This window comes from Rhinoraja longicauda, chromosome 22, assembly GCF_053455715.1.
Source record: "Rhinoraja longicauda isolate Sanriku21f chromosome 22, sRhiLon1.1, whole genome shotgun sequence".
NCBI lineage: Eukaryota > Metazoa > Chordata > Chondrichthyes > Rajiformes > Arhynchobatidae > Rhinoraja > Rhinoraja longicauda.
In genome coordinates this window covers 32,694,570-32,711,380 of record NC_135974.1, presented here as the reverse complement: position 1 = coordinate 32,711,380, position 16,811 = coordinate 32,694,570, and the positions used below count along the sequence as shown (strand labels likewise).

The 16,811-nt window shown below is 47.7% G+C and overlaps 1 protein-coding gene across 1 annotated transcript; it reads right to left on the bottom strand.

The window, feature by feature from the left end:
- Positions 1 to 3,657: 3,657 nt before the first annotated feature.
- Positions 3,658 to 16,185, bottom strand: LOC144604605 (somatomedin-B and thrombospondin type-1 domain-containing protein). Its single transcript, XM_078419224.1, has 5 exons — positions 15,957 to 16,185; positions 12,862 to 13,056; positions 11,395 to 11,473; positions 6,749 to 6,925; positions 3,658 to 5,577 (listed from the first exon to the last, which is right to left on the bottom strand). Exons 1-5 carry the CDS (start codon positions 16,183 to 16,185, stop codon positions 5,460 to 5,462), a joined length of 798 nt encoding a protein of 265 aa, XP_078275350.1. The 3' UTR covers positions 3,658 to 5,459.
- Positions 16,186 to 16,811: the final 626 nt, after the last annotated feature.

Here is a 16,811-nt window from a genome sequence, read left to right as displayed (position 1 = left end):
AACCCACGCGGTCACAGGGAGAACGTGCAAACTCCACACAGACAGCACCCGGGGTCATGATCGAACCCGGGTCTTTGACCTGCGAGGAAGTAGTGCCACCACTACTGCTAAACTCTAAACTAAACTGTTCCTCACCATATTTGTGCATCTGACAATAAACTTGACTGCGTCAGTTTGTTTGTTGTTCCAGATGACACATCTGCAGTCTTTTCTGTGGCTGTGAACAGCTGGAGGTCACAAAGTGCTGGAGTAACTCAACAGGTCAGGCATCATCTCTGGAGAAGGAAACAGATCTCTAGCTGTGAACAGCTAGTTTACCATAATGTTGCAGCTACAATAAATCGAAAGGTTCTTCATCTTGTTTTCCAAATGGACGTTTTTTGGTACCAACTGTTCTAAATAAATGGAGTTAATGAGTATCAAATAAAAGATCTTTTTCAGCTGGGAAAGATCCAAAATGTACAAAGACTTGTGAGAATTAACTGTTCATTAAAATTTGGATCAAACTCAAGCAGCAAGCCTGACGCCCACAATAGGCAGCGTGTAGTAACAACAAGGCTGGGACAAAGATTACATACAATGGGAAACACAAATCAAAGATGGAAGTCCCTTTAGCACGATAAAGAGTTTAAACATTTTAGTTTAACAGTGGGTCAAAGAGTCAATAACTCTTTGAGGGAAAAGAACAATTGCGTTACAAGGAAAGGAATTCTTTCGTTTCAAAAAGCAAAATCTTACTTTCACTCAGTTGATGGAAACAAAGATTTTTAAGATTTACAGGTTTTATCCCTGTGAAAGGTACTTGTTATTTTAATAAAATCTAACACAAAATAATATCGACCAATAAATTATTAATATTAATAAATGCATTTTAATAAACTATGCCACTTGGATTGTTAAGTTTATTTCAGAGATATAGCGTGGAAACAGGGCCTTTGGCCTACCGAGCCCACGCCGACCAATGATCACCTAGTTCTATTCTGCACACGAGGGACAATTTATAGAAGCCAATTAACCTACAAACCGATATGTCTTTGGAGTGTGGGAAGAAGTGTGGGAAGAAAGAGGGCGGCACGGTGGCGCAGCGGTAGAGTTGCTGCCTTACAGCGAATGCAGCGCGGGAGACTCAGGTTCGATCCTGACTACAGGCGCCGTCTGTACGGAGTTTGTACGTTCTCCCCGTGACCCGCGTGGGATTTCTCCGAGATCTTCGGTTTCCTCCCACACTCCAAAGCCGTACAGGTATGTAGGTTAATTGGCTGGGCAAATGTAAAAATTGTCCCTCGTGGGTGTAGGATAGTGTTAATGTGCGGGGATCGCTGGGCGGCGCGGACCCGGTGGGCCGAAGGGCCTGTTTCTGTGCTGTATCTCTAAATCTAAAAAAAAATTTGGAGCACCCGGAGAAAACCCAAGCGGTCACAGGGAGAACTTGAAAACTCTGCACAGACAGCACCCATAGTCAGGATCGAACTCGGGTCTCCGGTGCTGTAAGGCAGCAACTCTACCACTGCACCGCCCCTCATGTGACTGTAAAACAAACGCCTGACAGACGGGTAATCAAGGAACTGCAGAAGCTGGTTTACAAAAAAAAGACACAAAGTGCTGGAGTAACTCAGCAGGTCAGGCAGCATCTCTGGACAACATGGATCGGTGACGTTTCGGGTCGGACCCTTCATCTTCAACTTAATCTCGGTGACTCAAACCCAACTGTACTTTGGTAAAATTGTAAAAACAATCATAGCCAGTTGTGATGCTGTAACCTGTTGTATTGCTGTAAGTATGATTGTCATTGTTCCGTTTGGTACATAAGACAATAAAACTGTTTTATTTATCAATATACAGAAGCCAGGTTCCGCTCTTTATCTCTGAAATAAACTTAACAATTCAAGTGGCATTTAAACTAAAGCAGAGTTAATTTTAAACCATTTATTAATTTTAATCATTTATTGATCTGTAATTTTTTGTTAGATTTTATTTTAAAAACTCTGTAAATCTGAAAACTCTTGACTCTTGTGTATACAGTCGCTTGGTTTGCTGTTCCTACATTTTGCCACACGATGGCAGTCTCACTCAGATGGATTACGCAGAAAGCTTAAAGATTTCTCTTTTATGGTGCAAGTCGAATGCTAGCTTTAGAAGTGTCGCACTTTCGGAGCAACAATAAAAGACGTTTGACCGTGTTTAGTCTAACCTGGAGATTGATGCCCGTAGAAAATATTCCGCTCCTCGGGATTGATATTTGGTGACAAAATAGACACCAATTCCACACAATCTTTATGTTTAAGAGACATTTATTCAGGCACTTAAAGAAGCAAGGTAAAGTAAGATACATACCAGGTAGGGGACAATGGCATAAGTGTTGATACAACAGTAATTTGATCAGTACAGGTGTCAGGGGTTATGGGGAGAAGCAGGAGAATGGTGTTGAGAGTAGGGTTGCCAACTGTCCCGTATTAGCCAGGACATCCCATATTTTGGGCTAAATTGGTTTGTCCCGTATGGGACCGCCCTTGTCCCGTATTAGGCCCAGGCGGCGCTGTAAGCCCAGACACTGTAGTCCCAGACACTGTAGTCCCAGACAGTGTAGACCCGGACAGTGTAGGCCCGGACAGTGTAGGCCCGGACAGTGTAGGCCCGGAGGCCCGGGCGCAGCCTAACAGAGGTTGCGTAGCAACCCGCCCCCCCCCGGCTCGGGCGGCCGCCATTAGTGGAGCGGGAGCGCGTGGCCGCTGGCTGGGTGAGGTCACATGGGGCGGGGGGGGCGGTGACGTCACCTTGTCCCTTATTTGGGAGTGAGATAGTTGGCAACCCTAGTTGAGAGGGAGAGATAGATCAGCCATGATTAAATGGCAGAGTAGACGTGATAGATCTTTATTTATCCCAGGAGGGAAAATCGGTCTGCCAACACTCATAAAACACAAGATACATGAAACTAAAGTGACGAGTGGAAAGTCCAGGACTGGGGATGTACAAAGATTGGGGGAGGGGCCGTGGGGGAGGGGCCGTGGGGGGGAGGGGAGTCAATCTCCCCGACTACAGAAGGGGGAGGAGTTGTACAGACTTGGAAATTATGTAAGAAATTTGTGAATTAGTGTCATGGAGTGGTACAGTGTGCAAACAGGCCCATCGTTGTACAGACTTGATGGGCCAAATGGCCTAATTCTGCACCTAGAACTTATAATATTATGAATGAAAAGTCAACATGTGTGTGATGGGCCGAAGGGCCTGTCTCCGTGCTGCACAGCTCCATGGCTCTCTGTCTCCAAACTGGTGAATGTTAAAGTGGCTGGCAGCCTTCCATCCTCCCTCATCAAACAGCAATTAAACTTCGACTGACCTCAGGTTCAATTTAAACCAGCACCAGCGTAGGTAAACAGTGAGGCTTTGTTTGAAACAAGTTAGAAACCAGGCATTTCCCTGCTCAGTCACGAAGATGCTCCCCCTTCTCCCCCTGTGCTCAGAAACTCTAATTGTGGCACTCACAATCAGGGTTGCCAACTTCCCCACTCCCAAATAAGAGACAAAGGGTGACGTCACCGCCCCACGTGACCTCACCCAGCCTGCGGCCACATGCTCCTGCTCCACCAATGGCGGCCGCCCGGGCCGGGGGGGGGGGGGTTGCTATGCAACCTCTGTTAGGCAGAGCCTGGGCCTGCACTGTCCGGGTCTACAGCAGCCCCCGGCCTAGGGCCTACAGTGTCCGGGCCTACAGTGTCCGGGCCTACAGTGTCCGGGCCTACAGTGTCCGGGCCTACAGTGTCCGGGCCTACAGTGTCCGGGCCTACAGTGTCCGGGCCTACAGTGTCCGGGCCTACAGTGCCCGGGCCTACAGTGCCCGGGCCTACAGTGCCCGGGCCTACAGTGCCCGGGCCTACAGTGCCCGGGCCTACAGTGCCCGGGCCTACAGTGCCCGGGCCTACAGTGCCCGGGCCTACAGTGCCCGGGTCTACATCGTAGTCCGGGCCGAATACGGGACAAGGGCGGTCTTGTACGGGACAAATCAATTCAGCCCAAAATACGGGATGTCCCAGCTCATCCTAACCTCAGGTGCTGTCTGTTTCCTGCTTCTTTGCTCTCACTCCACTAGGCAGATCTGGCCATCACTAAAACCAAGTCCTTATGTTTCCTAATATCTCGTCAACTGATTTACCACATAATTATACCATTACAATGAAACTAGATTTTTTCTTAAACAAACCTATTTCCCTGTTCTTGGCTTTTTCTAAAGTACTCGAGAACCAGAGGACATAAGTTTAAGTGAGGGGGAAAAGATTAAATGGGAATCTGAGGGGTACCTTTTTAATGCAAAAGGTGGTGGGTGTATGGAACGAGCTGCCAGAGGAGGTAGTTGAGGCAGGTATTATTGCAACATCTAAGAAACATTTAGACAGGTACATGGATAGGACAGGTTTAGAGGGATATGGGCCAAACACAGGCAGGTGGGACTGTTGTCGATGGGACATATTGGTCGGTGAGGGCAAGTTGGGGCAGAATGGCCTGTTTCCACTAACTCTAATTCGCAAATATCTTACATCGTTTTCCTTAACTGTAATGAAAAATCCAGAAAGTTGTGCAGGTATAATCATTTCTCAAATCATCAATTACCTGTGGGTCCTGACATGCTTTCCAAAGAAAGAAATTATTTTCACCAATGTTCAGGCAAATAAATTTTCTTTCTTTATTCAGAAAGATGATATACACCAGATATGCTTATTAAATATGTGCATAATAACTGTACAGAGAGTTTCATATCTGAACAAAATCAATCAACAACCAAGATTCAATCTATAATAAATCTCTAAATACAGGTACTTACAAAAATGCTTAAGTGGTTAAAGATACTCAGTTTAAAAGCTGAACTTCATTTTAAAGGTATCTTTTTCTCAAAAGTTGAATGAGGTATTTTTTTAGCCCATAGTCATGAAATGGGATTAAAAAATATTGGGGGAAAAAACATTATTTCCTCATATTCTGACTGCAGTGTACAGAGTATATCTTATATTTAGTCTTCATGTAGTTTGAATAAACTACTTCTGAAAAAAATCATAAGAAAAATAAATCAGGTAGACACACAGATTCTTGGCCAGTGTAGGGAAATCAAGAACCAGAGGAAATAGGTTTAAGGTGAGAGGGGAAAGATTTAATAGGAACCTGAAGTGTAACCTTTTCACACAAAGGGTGGTGGGTGTATGGAACAAGTTGCCTGAGGAGGTAGTTGAGGCAGGGTTTAAGAAACACTTAGATAGGTACATGGATAGGACAGGTTTATTAGAGGGATATGGGCCAAACAGCGGCCAGGTGGGACTAGTGTAGATGGGACATTGTTGACCGGCGTGGGCAAGTGTGGGCCACAGGGATTGTTTCCACACTGAACTACTCTCTTCCAAACTTCTGATATTTGTAGAAGGATTTAGCAGGAGTTAATCGGAAGAAGGTGTCCATGGATTTGATGAGCTATTTCAAATGAATAAGAAACTGTGGGCTAAATGACAAGAGCAGGATTCCAGCTGTCTCACCCACTTCCACGTGCCTCTGCAATGGGGATTGCCAACGGCATACCACTGTAGGATCTGATTCCTGTTGGAGATACAACACACACACACACATTTAACCACGGTGGCAAAACCAGGAACTGCAGATGCTGGTTTATGAAAAAAAGACAGAGTGCTGAAGTAACCTTTCAACAACTAGACAGTGGTCCCGAGCTACTGTCTGCCTCATTAGAGACCATCGGACTATCTTTATCTTGCACTAAACGTTATTCCCATTCTCATGCACGCCTACACTGTGGGTGGCTCAATAGTCCTCCTATTGTCTTTCCGCTGACTGGATAGCACTCAACAAAAACTTTGCACTGTATTTCGGTACACGTGACAATGAACTAAAACTAACCAACTCAGTGGTCCAGGCAGCATCTCTGGAGAAAGTGGGAAGGAGATGTTTCAGGTTGGGACCCTTCTTCACTGATACACTGGAATTTAGAAGGGTGAGAGGAGATCTTATCGAAGCATATAAGATTATTAAGGGGTTGGACACGTTAGAGGCAGGAAACATGTTCCCAATGTTGGGGGAGTCCAGAACAAGGGGCCACAGTTTAAGAATAAGGGGTAGGCCATTTAGAACTGAGATGCGGAAAAACCTTTTCAGTCAGAGAGTTGTGAATCTGTGGAATTCTCTGCCTCAGAAGGCAGTGGTGGCCAATTCTCTGAATGCATTCAAGAGAGAGCTTGATAGAGCTCTTAAGGATAGCGGAGTCAGGGGGTATGGGGAGAAGGCAGGAATGGGGTACTGATTGAGAATGATCAGCCATGATCACATTGAATGGCGGTGCTGGCTCGAAGGGCGGAATGGCCTCCTCCTGCGCTTATTGTCTATTGTCTATTGTCTATTCAGGGTCAAGGAAATGTGACCTGAAACGTCACATGTCCATGTTCTCCAGAAATGCTGCCTGACCCGCTGAGTTACTCCAGCACTCTGTGAAACGTCACCTATCCATGTTCTCCAGAGATGCTGCCTGACCCGCTGAGTTACTCCAGCACTCTGTGAAACGTCACCTATCCATGTTCTCCAGACCTATCCAATTTGTCCAGTCCTTTTATAATTTTATACGCCTCTATAAGATCCCCTCTCATCCTTCTAAACTCCAGTGAATACAAGCTCAGTCTTTCCAATCTTTCCTCATATGACAGTCAAAACGGCCTGTTAAACCTCCGTCATCTATCAGGCAAAGATCAATGAGGTGGCTTGCCTTTCCGTTTCTCCGCCATCACCATAACATCGCTGAAAGCCTGAGTTCAGGGCTGGAGATTGGCACTCCACACACACAGTGAAGCCTTCTCGAAGGTACTGCATCCATCGCGCATGAGGGCGGTTTTCAATCAGGCAATTCTGAGTCAACGACTTCACCTGGAATTCTACGCAATATCTACGACGAGCGGAAAAACAATCATTTGGTGAAGAAAAAACAATGAATGTACTGCAAAATCCAAAATGGAGTCAGATAAATGTAGTTTAAAGAATGTGCATAGTTATTAGTTCATCTTGTTTTACCATCCGCCCACTGTTAACTAATTAGCGATCGGTAGAACTTGCTTCAACAGCGACCTGCTGTGGAACGTGCCGTAATAATTCAAATAGAATTGGTTAAGTGGCCAGTCTGTCTCCAGGTGTCTCACCTGTCTCCAGGTGAGACAGAGGTTCAGGTGCACCTCCTCCACCTAAACATTACACCTCCTCCCTCGCCTTCATCTAGGGACCCCGACAACCCTTCCAGGTGAGGCAGAGGTTCACCTATACCTTTAGATTAGTTTAGTTTAGTGATACAGCGTGGAAACAGGCCCTTCAACGCCACGGGTCCACACTGACCAACGATCGCCCATACACTAGTTCTATGTTTTCCCAGTTTCGCATCCCACATGCCTGGGGCGATTCACAGAAGCCAATTAACCTGCAAACCCGCACGTCTTTGGAATGTGGGAGGAAACCAGAGCACCCAGGAGAAAACCCACGCAGTTCACGGGGAGAATGTACAAACATCCAGGGACCCCGGCAGTCCATCCAGTGGGATAGTGGTCCTCGTGAACCTCCTCCATGACTCTGGAAAAGATTCCCAACCCGAAATGTCACCTACCCAGAGATGCTGCCTGACCCGCTGAGTTACTCCAGCATTTTGAGTCATACAGCGTGAAAACAGGCCCTTCGGCCCAACGTGCCCACGCCGACCAACATGCACCATCCGGACTAGTCCCACCTGCCTGCATTTGGCCCATATCCCTCTAAACCTGTCCAATCCATGTACCTGTCTAATGTTTCTTAATCATTGTGATGGTACCTGCGAAACATTGCGATAGCAGGTAATTCAAAAACCGTGGGGGTTTTTTTAACTCATTGTGGGAAAGTCGAGAGAAACATAGAATACAGAAGTAGGAATGGGTGTTTCAGTCCCACCATTCAACATGGATCGGTAAGGTTCAGAGGGATATGGACCACATGTGATTTGGCAGCTGGGACTAGTGTAGATGGGGCACATTTGTCTGCATAGATAAGTTGGTTTAAAGGGCTCGTTTCCATCTCTATGTCTCTCATGACCAGTCATCCATTTCAGTCATTTGTACTCACCTTCTCCCCAAACTTGATCCCTTTAGCATTATGACATAAAATGGGCGGTATTGTGGATAGTGAAGATGGTGGTGAAAACTTGCAGCAGGACCTTGATCGGTTGGGCAGGTGGGCTGAAGGGATGGTTGATGGAATTTAATACAGAGAAATGTGAGGTGTTACATTTTGGTACCACTATCATGGGCAGGACCTGCAGTGTTGCAGAGCAGAGGGATCTAGGAGTGCAGGTAGATAGTTTGTTGAAAGTGGCACCTAGGTAGATAGGCTGGTCAAAAAGGCTTTTGGCCGTCATCAGTCAGAGCATTGAGTATAGACGTTGGGAGGTCGTGTTGCATAAGGCATTGGCGAGGCCATGTTTAGACTACTGTGTTCAGTTTTGGGCACTGTGTTGGAGGAGAGATGCTGTCAGGCTGGAAAGTGTGCAGAGAAAATTTACGAGGATGTTGCCAGGACTCGAGGGCTTGAGCTGCAGGGAGAGGATAAGCAGGCTGGGACTCTTTTCCATGGACTGCAGGATGATGAGGGATGATCTTGTAGAAGTGTCCAGTCCACAGTTGTCACCATCAACCTTTAGCTGCACCCATGCATGGCCAAAGACTACACCGACCCTCACCTCCTCTACCCTGGCCACCAGCAGGACACGGCCGACATCTCACCTGGGTCACCCAGCTCCAAGCATGGCCAGGTTTTTTTTCATTTTTGCTCCAAACATCTAACTCCTTGTAGACAATAGACAATAGGTGCAGGAGGAGGCCATTCGGCCCTTCGAGCCAGCACTACCATTCAATGTGATCATGGCTGATCATTCTCAATCAGTACCCCGTTCCTGCCTTCTCCCCATACCCCCTGACTCCGCTATCCTTAAGAGCACTATCTAGCTCTCTCTTGAATGCATTCAGGGAATTGGCCTCCACTGCCTTCTGAGGCAGTGAATTCCACAGATTCACAACTCTCTGACTGAAAACGTTTTACCTCATCTCCGTTCTAAATGGCCTACCCCTTATTCTTAAACTGTGGTCCCTGGATCTGGACTCCCCCAACATTAGGAACATGTTTCCTGCCTCTAACGTGTCCAACCCCTTAATAATCTTATATGTTTCGATAAGATGCCCTCTCGTCCTTCTAAATTCCAGTGTATACAAGCCTAGTCGCTCCAGTCTTTCAACATACGACAGTCCCGCCATTCCGGGAATTAACCTAGTAAACCTACGCTGCACGCCCTCAACAGCAAGAATATCCTTCCTCAAATTTGGAGACCAAAACTGCACACAGTACTCCAGGTGCGGTCTCACTAGGGCCCTGTACAACTGGGCCCTTCTCTAGGAATAGATCATGTAGATGCACAGAATCTCTCGCCCAGAGTCGGGGAATCGAGGACCAGAGGACATAGGTTCAAGGTGAAGGGAAAGAATTTAATAGGAATCTGAGAGGTAACCTTTTCCACACAACGGGTGGTGGGTGCATGGAACGATTTGCCAGGGGAGGTAGTTGAGACTGGGACTATCCCAACATTTAAGAGACAGTTAGAGCAGGTACATGGATAGGACAGGTTTGGGGGGATATGGACCAAGCGCAGGCAGGTGGGACGAGCGTAGCTGGGACATTGTTGGCCAGTGTGGGCAAGTTGGGCCGAAGGGCCTGTTTCCACACTGTATCACTCTAAGACTGTGACTCCTCCCGACTTCTGCTTTGAATGCAATTTCCCAAACTTTCCCCAGAGCATACCACAGTTGCAACACTCTCGGAGCAAACTTTCTTTTCCCTCAACATTTCAGCCCCTAACAGCCTGTCGCATTTTTCCTCCTTGCTTTGATACCATTAATGAGTAATTCATTTCTATTTGATGTGATGCATCATCCCCATTAGAGTAATTCCAAGAAACTAAAAGGCTGTAAAAGGATTATCCGGCCCACATTGCTCTTTAAACATCCAAGTCACAGTCAACGCCTTTTAAGTCATAAACTTTATTCGCAAGTTTTATTTTAAATCCCTCCGTTCGAAATTAATTACTGCTTGCTGCAATATAGTATGACAGAACTGTCACATTTAAATGTAAAAATTCTGCAACAGAGATTATTTTATTTAGTTTTCCAAGCTTTGGATGAATACTTTGCAGTTTAGTTTAGTTTAGTTTAGAGATACTGCGCAGAAACAAGCCCTTCGGCCCACCGAGTTTGCACCAACCAGCGACCCCCGCACACTAACATCATCTCACACACACCAGGGACAATTTACATTTTAGACCAGGCCAATTAACCTATAAACCTGCACGTCTTTGGAATGTGGGAGGAAACCAATGATCTCGGAGAAATCTCTGAGAATCTCGGCGAATTCGGGGCAGTGGAGGTCGTCAGTGGATGTTTTTTTAAGGCAGAGACAGACAAATTCTTGATTACAACGGGTGTAAAGGGATTTGGGGAGAAGGCAGGAAAATGGGATTAGGAGGCAGAGATCAGCCATGGTTGGTTGAATGGCGGAGTAGACCCGACGGGCCGAATGGCCAAATTCTACTCCTATTACTTGTGAACTCGTGAAAACCCACGCAGGTCACGGGGAGAACGTACAAACTCTGTACGGACCAGCACCCATAGTCAGGATCGAACCTGGGTCTCTGGCGCTGTAAGGCGGCAACTCTACCGCTGCGCCGCCGTGCCGATCGCCAGTTGCCGTGGATAATGCAGCGTTCAGCCATTTTGTTTTACACCCAGTGACAACGTGAGGCTTTCTCCGCTGGCCACGAACACAGGGTTTAGGCATAGGACGCTACTCCCTTCGGCCTTGAAGGTAGGGCTGCCAACTTTCTCGCTCCCAAATACGGGACAAAGGATGACGTCACCGCCCCCGCGCCCCACGTGACCTCACCCAGCCCAGCGGCCACGTGCTCCCGCTCCACCAATGGCGGCAGCCATTGGTGGAGCGGGAGCACGTGGCCGCTGGGCTGGGTCAGCTGACGTCACCCTTCGTCCCTTATTTGATGAGTGAGGAAGTTGGCAACCCTACTAATACGGGGACAAGGGCGGTCCCGTACGGGACAAACTAATTTAGCCCAAGATACCGGGACGTCCCGGCTTATACGGGACGGTTGGCGACCCTACTTGAAACTGACACCTTCAAAGTCTTTTCACCTCGAGCTCTTTGGCAATCAAGTCAAAGTTCAACTTGAGACTGAATTTAAAATCAAACCTATAGGTTTCACCTATTTCTCAAAGTTGGGGGATTCCCAGGTTAATCAATGCCGGCACACAGTGGATGACATGTTTACGAACTTCGGCTTACCCTGGCTCCTGGACCTCAAAGGACGCATCCCTCTTTCTCCGCGCTTTTCCGTATCCACCCGTGGTAATTAAGGCAGGCACTGTGCACAGCAGAAACCACAAAAGTTGTAAATCATGAGCGACAACTCCAGGGCAAGTGTCCAAACTCGCGAACGCAAACAATAAAAGATTTGTGCTTCTTCGCCACGCACAGATTTCCACTGGTGGAAAAGGAAATGCGCTTCCATGAATGTGATCAAAAGATGTTCGACGCACAAGGGGGAAACAAAAAAGAAATTCCAGTGGTGTTGGCGAGATCAAAGCAATGAAGCCGATCTTCAGGAAAAGGATGCAACGCTGCCCCGTGCAGCTGTTCGAAGCATGCGGAGAGGATGGGTACAGTGGGTGTGGGGAGGATGTTTCCACTAGTGGGACAGTCTTGAACCAGAGGTCGTAGCCTCAGAATTAAAGGACGTTCCTTTAGGACGGCGATGAAAAGGAATTTCTTTAGTCAGAGGGTGGTGAATCTGTGGAATTCATTGCCACAGACGCCTATAGAGGCAATAGACAATAGACAATAGGTGCAGGAGGAGGCCATTCGGCCCTTCAAGCCAGCACCGCCATTCAATGTGATCATGGCTGATCATTCTCAATCAGTACCCCGTTACTGCCTTCTCCCCATACCCCCTGACTCCGCTATCCTTAAGAGCTCTATCTAGCTCTCTCTTGAATGCATTCAGAGAATTGGCCTCCACTGCCTTCTGAGGCAGAGAATTCCACAGATTGACAACTCTCTGACTGAAAGGCTAAGTCAATGGATATTTTAAATGCAGAGATAGCCATCTGTGGCAATGAATTCCACAGATTCACCAGCTTCTGACTAAAGAAATTCCTCCTCATACCCCTTCTAAAGCAACGTTCTTTTATTCTGAGGCTATGACCTCTGTTCCCAGACTCTCCCACTAGTGGAGACATCCTCTCCACATCCACTCTAACCATGCCTTTCACTAGTCAGTAAGTTTCAATGAGTGTCCCCCCCTCATCCATCTAACCTCCAGCGAGTACAGGCCCAGTGCTGTCAAACGCTCATCATACATTAAAAATGTTACTGTGGCATGGTGGCGCAGCGGTAGAGTTGCTGCCTCACAGTGCCAGAGACCCGGGTTTGATCCCGACTACGGGTGCTGTCTGTACGGAGTTTGTACGTTCTCCCCCTGACCTGCATGGGTTTTCTCCGAGATCTTTGGTTCCCTCCCACACTCCAAAGACGTACAGGTTTGTAAGTTAGTTAGCTTGGTATAAATGTAACTTGTCCCTTAGTGAGTGTAGGATAGTGTTAATGCGCCGGGGATCGCTGATAGGTGCGGACTCGGTGGGCCGAAGGGCCTGTTTCCGCGCTGTACCCCTAAACTCCAAAGAAAACTAAACTACAATTTGGTGAGATGTTAAAACAATTCTCATAGAGCAATAAAGGTGACTTACAACCTACCAAGGGATTGCCTGCACATCTTGTTCTTGCCGTTGCGATATTCCACACAGCCTGCTCTCTCCTCTAAGGGAGGGCAAGGCTCACCCCCATTCTTTGGCTCCTGGACGATGTACCGTCGGCGAACACGATACGTGTTTTTGCACGGCTCAGCACAGCCACTCCAGTAACTCCACTCCGTCACTTTGCAGGACAGAGCTAATAAATCAAAGGAAAGACTTTAGTTTAGAGATACAGCGCAGAAACAGGCCCTTTCGGCCCACCGGGTCCGCGCCGCCCAGCGATCCCCGCACACTAACACTATCCTAACACCCACTAGGGACAATTTTTACATTTACCAAGCCAATTAACCTACAAACCTGCACGTCTTTGGAGTGTGGGAGGAAACCGAAGATCTCGGAGAAAACCCACGCGGGTCACGGGGAGAACGTACAAACGCCATACAGACAGCACCTGGAGTCGGGATCGAACCCGGGTCTCCAGCGCTGCATTCGCTGTAAGGCAGCAACTCTACCTCTGCGCCACCGTGACGCCCTAAATTTGATTAAGCTGATTAGTATAGTTGTCAGGGGTTATGGGGAGAAGGCAGGAGAATGGGATTGGGAGGGAAAGGCAGATCAGCCATGATTGAATGGCGGGGTAGACTTGATGGGCCAAATGGCTTAATTCTGCTCCTGTCACTCCTATGTACTTACGAACTTATGAAAGACAAGTGCTGTAAGGGTTCACACAAGGACATGCAGGTGCTGGAAACACGGGCAAAAAACAAACTGCTCGAGTTTCAGTTTTGGGCACCATGTTACAGGAAAGATGTTGTCAAGCTAGAAAGGGTGCAGAGAAGATTTACGAGGATGTTGCCAGGACTCGAGGACCTGAACTATGGGGAGAAGTTGAGCAGGCTAGGACTCCATTTCTTGGAGCGCAGGAGGATGAGGGGTGATGTTATAGAGGTGTACAAGAGCATGAGAGGAATAGATCAAATAGATGCACAGTCTCTTGCCCAGAGTAGAGGAATCAAGAACCAGTGGACACAGGATTAAGGTGAGAGGGGGTTAACTGAGAGGTAACCTTTCCACACAAAGAGTGGTGGGTGTATGGAGGAGGTAGTTGAGGCAGGTACTATGGCAATGTCTAAGAAATATTTAGACAGGCACATAGAGAGGACAACCTTAGACAGATATGGGCCAAACGCATACAGGTGGGACTAGTGTAGCTGGGACATGTTGGCCAGTGTGGGCAAGTTGGGCTGAAGGGCCTGTTTCCACATTGTATGCCTCTATGACTCGGAGAGTAGGGCTGCATCTGCGGAGGAAAATGGACAGATGGCCATTCTAGGTCAAGACCTTCCTTCAGACTGATGGCGTAGGGGGTAGAAAGCTGGGACAGAGAGAGAGGGGGAAAGCCTGGCGAGTGATAGGTGGGTACAGGGAGGTGGGGAGGGGAGCCTAGCAGATGGGGTGGAGTAACAGACAAAACACTGGAGTTGCAAATGAGGTTAAAGCAAGGGTTCCCAACCTGGGGTAAATTTCACCTACCAAGGGGGTACATTTGTTGATTCTGGATTTGTACATATTGACTGACTGTGTTTGGTTCTGGTTTACCAATATTGTTCATCATCAGTTGTTCATAAATAAGTGAAATAACATTGTTATGTGTTATTGTTATTGTTATTTGAACTTAAAATAATAATGTTAAAAGCAGTATTTTAAAATGTTCCCATTGTCGGTTGCTTTATTATTGGAGAAGTGTAAACTCGTATACACTGGAATTTAGAAGGATGAGAGGGGATCTTATCGAAACATATAAGATTATTAAGGGGTTGGACACATTAGAGGCAGGAAACATGTTCCCAATGTTGGGGGAGTCCAGAACAAGGGGCCACAGTTTAAGAATAAGGGGTAGGCCATTTAGAACGGAGATGAGGAAAACCTTTTCAGTCAGAGAGTTGTGAATCTGTGGAATTCTCTGCCTCAGAAGGCAGTGGAGGCCAATTCTCTGAATGCATTCAGGAGAGAGCTAGCTGGAGCTCTGAGGGATAGCGGAGTCAGGGGGTATGGGGAGAAGGGAGGAACGGGGTACTGATTGAGAATGATCAGCCATGATCACATTGAATGGTGGTGCTGGCTCAAAGGGCCAAATGGCCTACTCCTGCACCAATTGTCTATTGTCTAACTCAAATTACTGAACAAAACAGGGTGGGGGTAAATTTACTTTCGAAAAGTTGCAAAGGGGTAAACGGGACGAAAAGGTTTGGGAACCCCTGGACTAAAGAGTCGCTCAGGTCTTTACTCCTGCCCATTTCTCCTGCATCCAACACATCAACTTCAAGAACTGACTGACTGTTCACTTGCTGCCTAATATATCCCACCCCTTGACAGGTGCCATTGTAACAAGATAAATCAATGTTATTCACTTCGCCTGTCAGTGGTCATAATGTTTTGGCTGATCGGTGTACATTTCAAAGTCCAGTCTAAATTCCGCTAGATATTCATCCCACCGCGAAATCTGTCTCCACCCTCGCTTTGTGGACTTTCTGACTGGATAACACGCAACATAAAAAGCTTTTCACTCTCTCTCTCTCTCTCTCTCGATGTGCGTGACAATAATAAACTCAATTAAACTATTTATTCACAAAATGCTGGAGTAACTCAGCAGGTCAGGCAGCATCTCAGGAGAGAAGGGAATGGGTGAGGTTTCGGGTCGAGACCAAGGTTGCTGATGCTGCCTGACCTGCTGAGTTACTCCAGCATTTTGTGAATCCCTTAGTAAGGGTCGAGACCCTTAGAAACTCAGCAGGTCAGGCAGCATCTCAGGGTGACACCCATTCCTTCTCTCCTGAGATGCTGCCTGACCTGCTGAGTTACTCCAGCATTTTGTGAATAAATACCTTCGATTTGTACCAGCATCTGCAGTTATTTTCTTTAACTAAATTAAACTTATCATTCCAAATTAATTCCCCCCCAAAAAATAGTTTTTCAACATTGGGATTTGTGGGTCGGAAAGAGATTTTCAACGCAAAGAGAAACGTCGGGTTTAAAAATCCGGGATAAAGGTTGTAAAGGGATGTTTATGGAGGAGGGGGAGAGAGCTTGATTTACCTGGGCAGGCGAGCGGGTAGTCGTGGCAGCAGTCCAGGGTATGTCCACAAGCCTGGTCGCAGTAGCAGGTCCCGTAGGAGCGGTCGGGCCGCCAGCCGGTGGTGTGACACTGAGATTCTCTTCCCTTGCAACAGGTTCCCAATTGCACACAACCTCCATCAACCCCGACCCCCAACAACACCAGCCCCCAGCCCAGCACCGAGAGTGCGGCTCTCAGCCCCAGCCCCATCCCCATCCCCATCCCCAGCCCCAGCCCCATCCCCAGCCCCAGCCCCAGCCCCAGCACAAGCTCTCCCCTCCTGCCCCTGTCTCTGTGATAGTGGGTGGGAGGGACACAAGAGAGACAGACTCCCTCTCGCCAGCAGCCGTCTGCACCAAATACATTCAGCAGCGGCGCAGCGGCCAACACACACCCACACTCACATACACACCCACACTCACACACACACCCACACACACCCACACTCACATACACACCCACACTCACACACACACCCACACTCACACACACACCCACACACACCCACACTCACATACACACCCACACACACACACACACACACTCACACACACACACTCCCACACACACACACACTCCCACACTCACCCACACACACCCACACACACTCCCACACACTCACACTCACACACACACCCACACACACACACACACTCCCACACTCACCCACACACACACACACACTCCCACACACACACTCCCACACACATACTCCCACACACATACTCCCACACACTCACACATATACACCTACACACTCCCCCACACCCACGCACACACCCACACACACCGCCTCTTCCACCCAGCCAGCGCCCGCCCGGGGCAGCTCGTCACGT

Excerpts from the sequence above, each read along its gene's own strand:
- LOC144604605 (XM_078419224.1), bottom strand. The coding sequence starts at position 16,185 with ATGGGGCTGGGGCTGAGAGCCGCACTCTCGGTGCTGGGCTGGGGGCTG. Across the intron at positions 6,926-11,394 it reads TTTGAGGTCCAGGAGCCAGG|ATATTGCGTAGAATTCCAGG; the intron begins GTAAGCCGAAGT and ends CGCTCGTCGTAG. Across the intron at positions 5,578-6,748 it reads GATGGCGGAGAAACGGAAAG|GAATCAGATCCTACAGTGGT; the intron begins GCAAGCCACCTC and ends TATCTCCAACAG.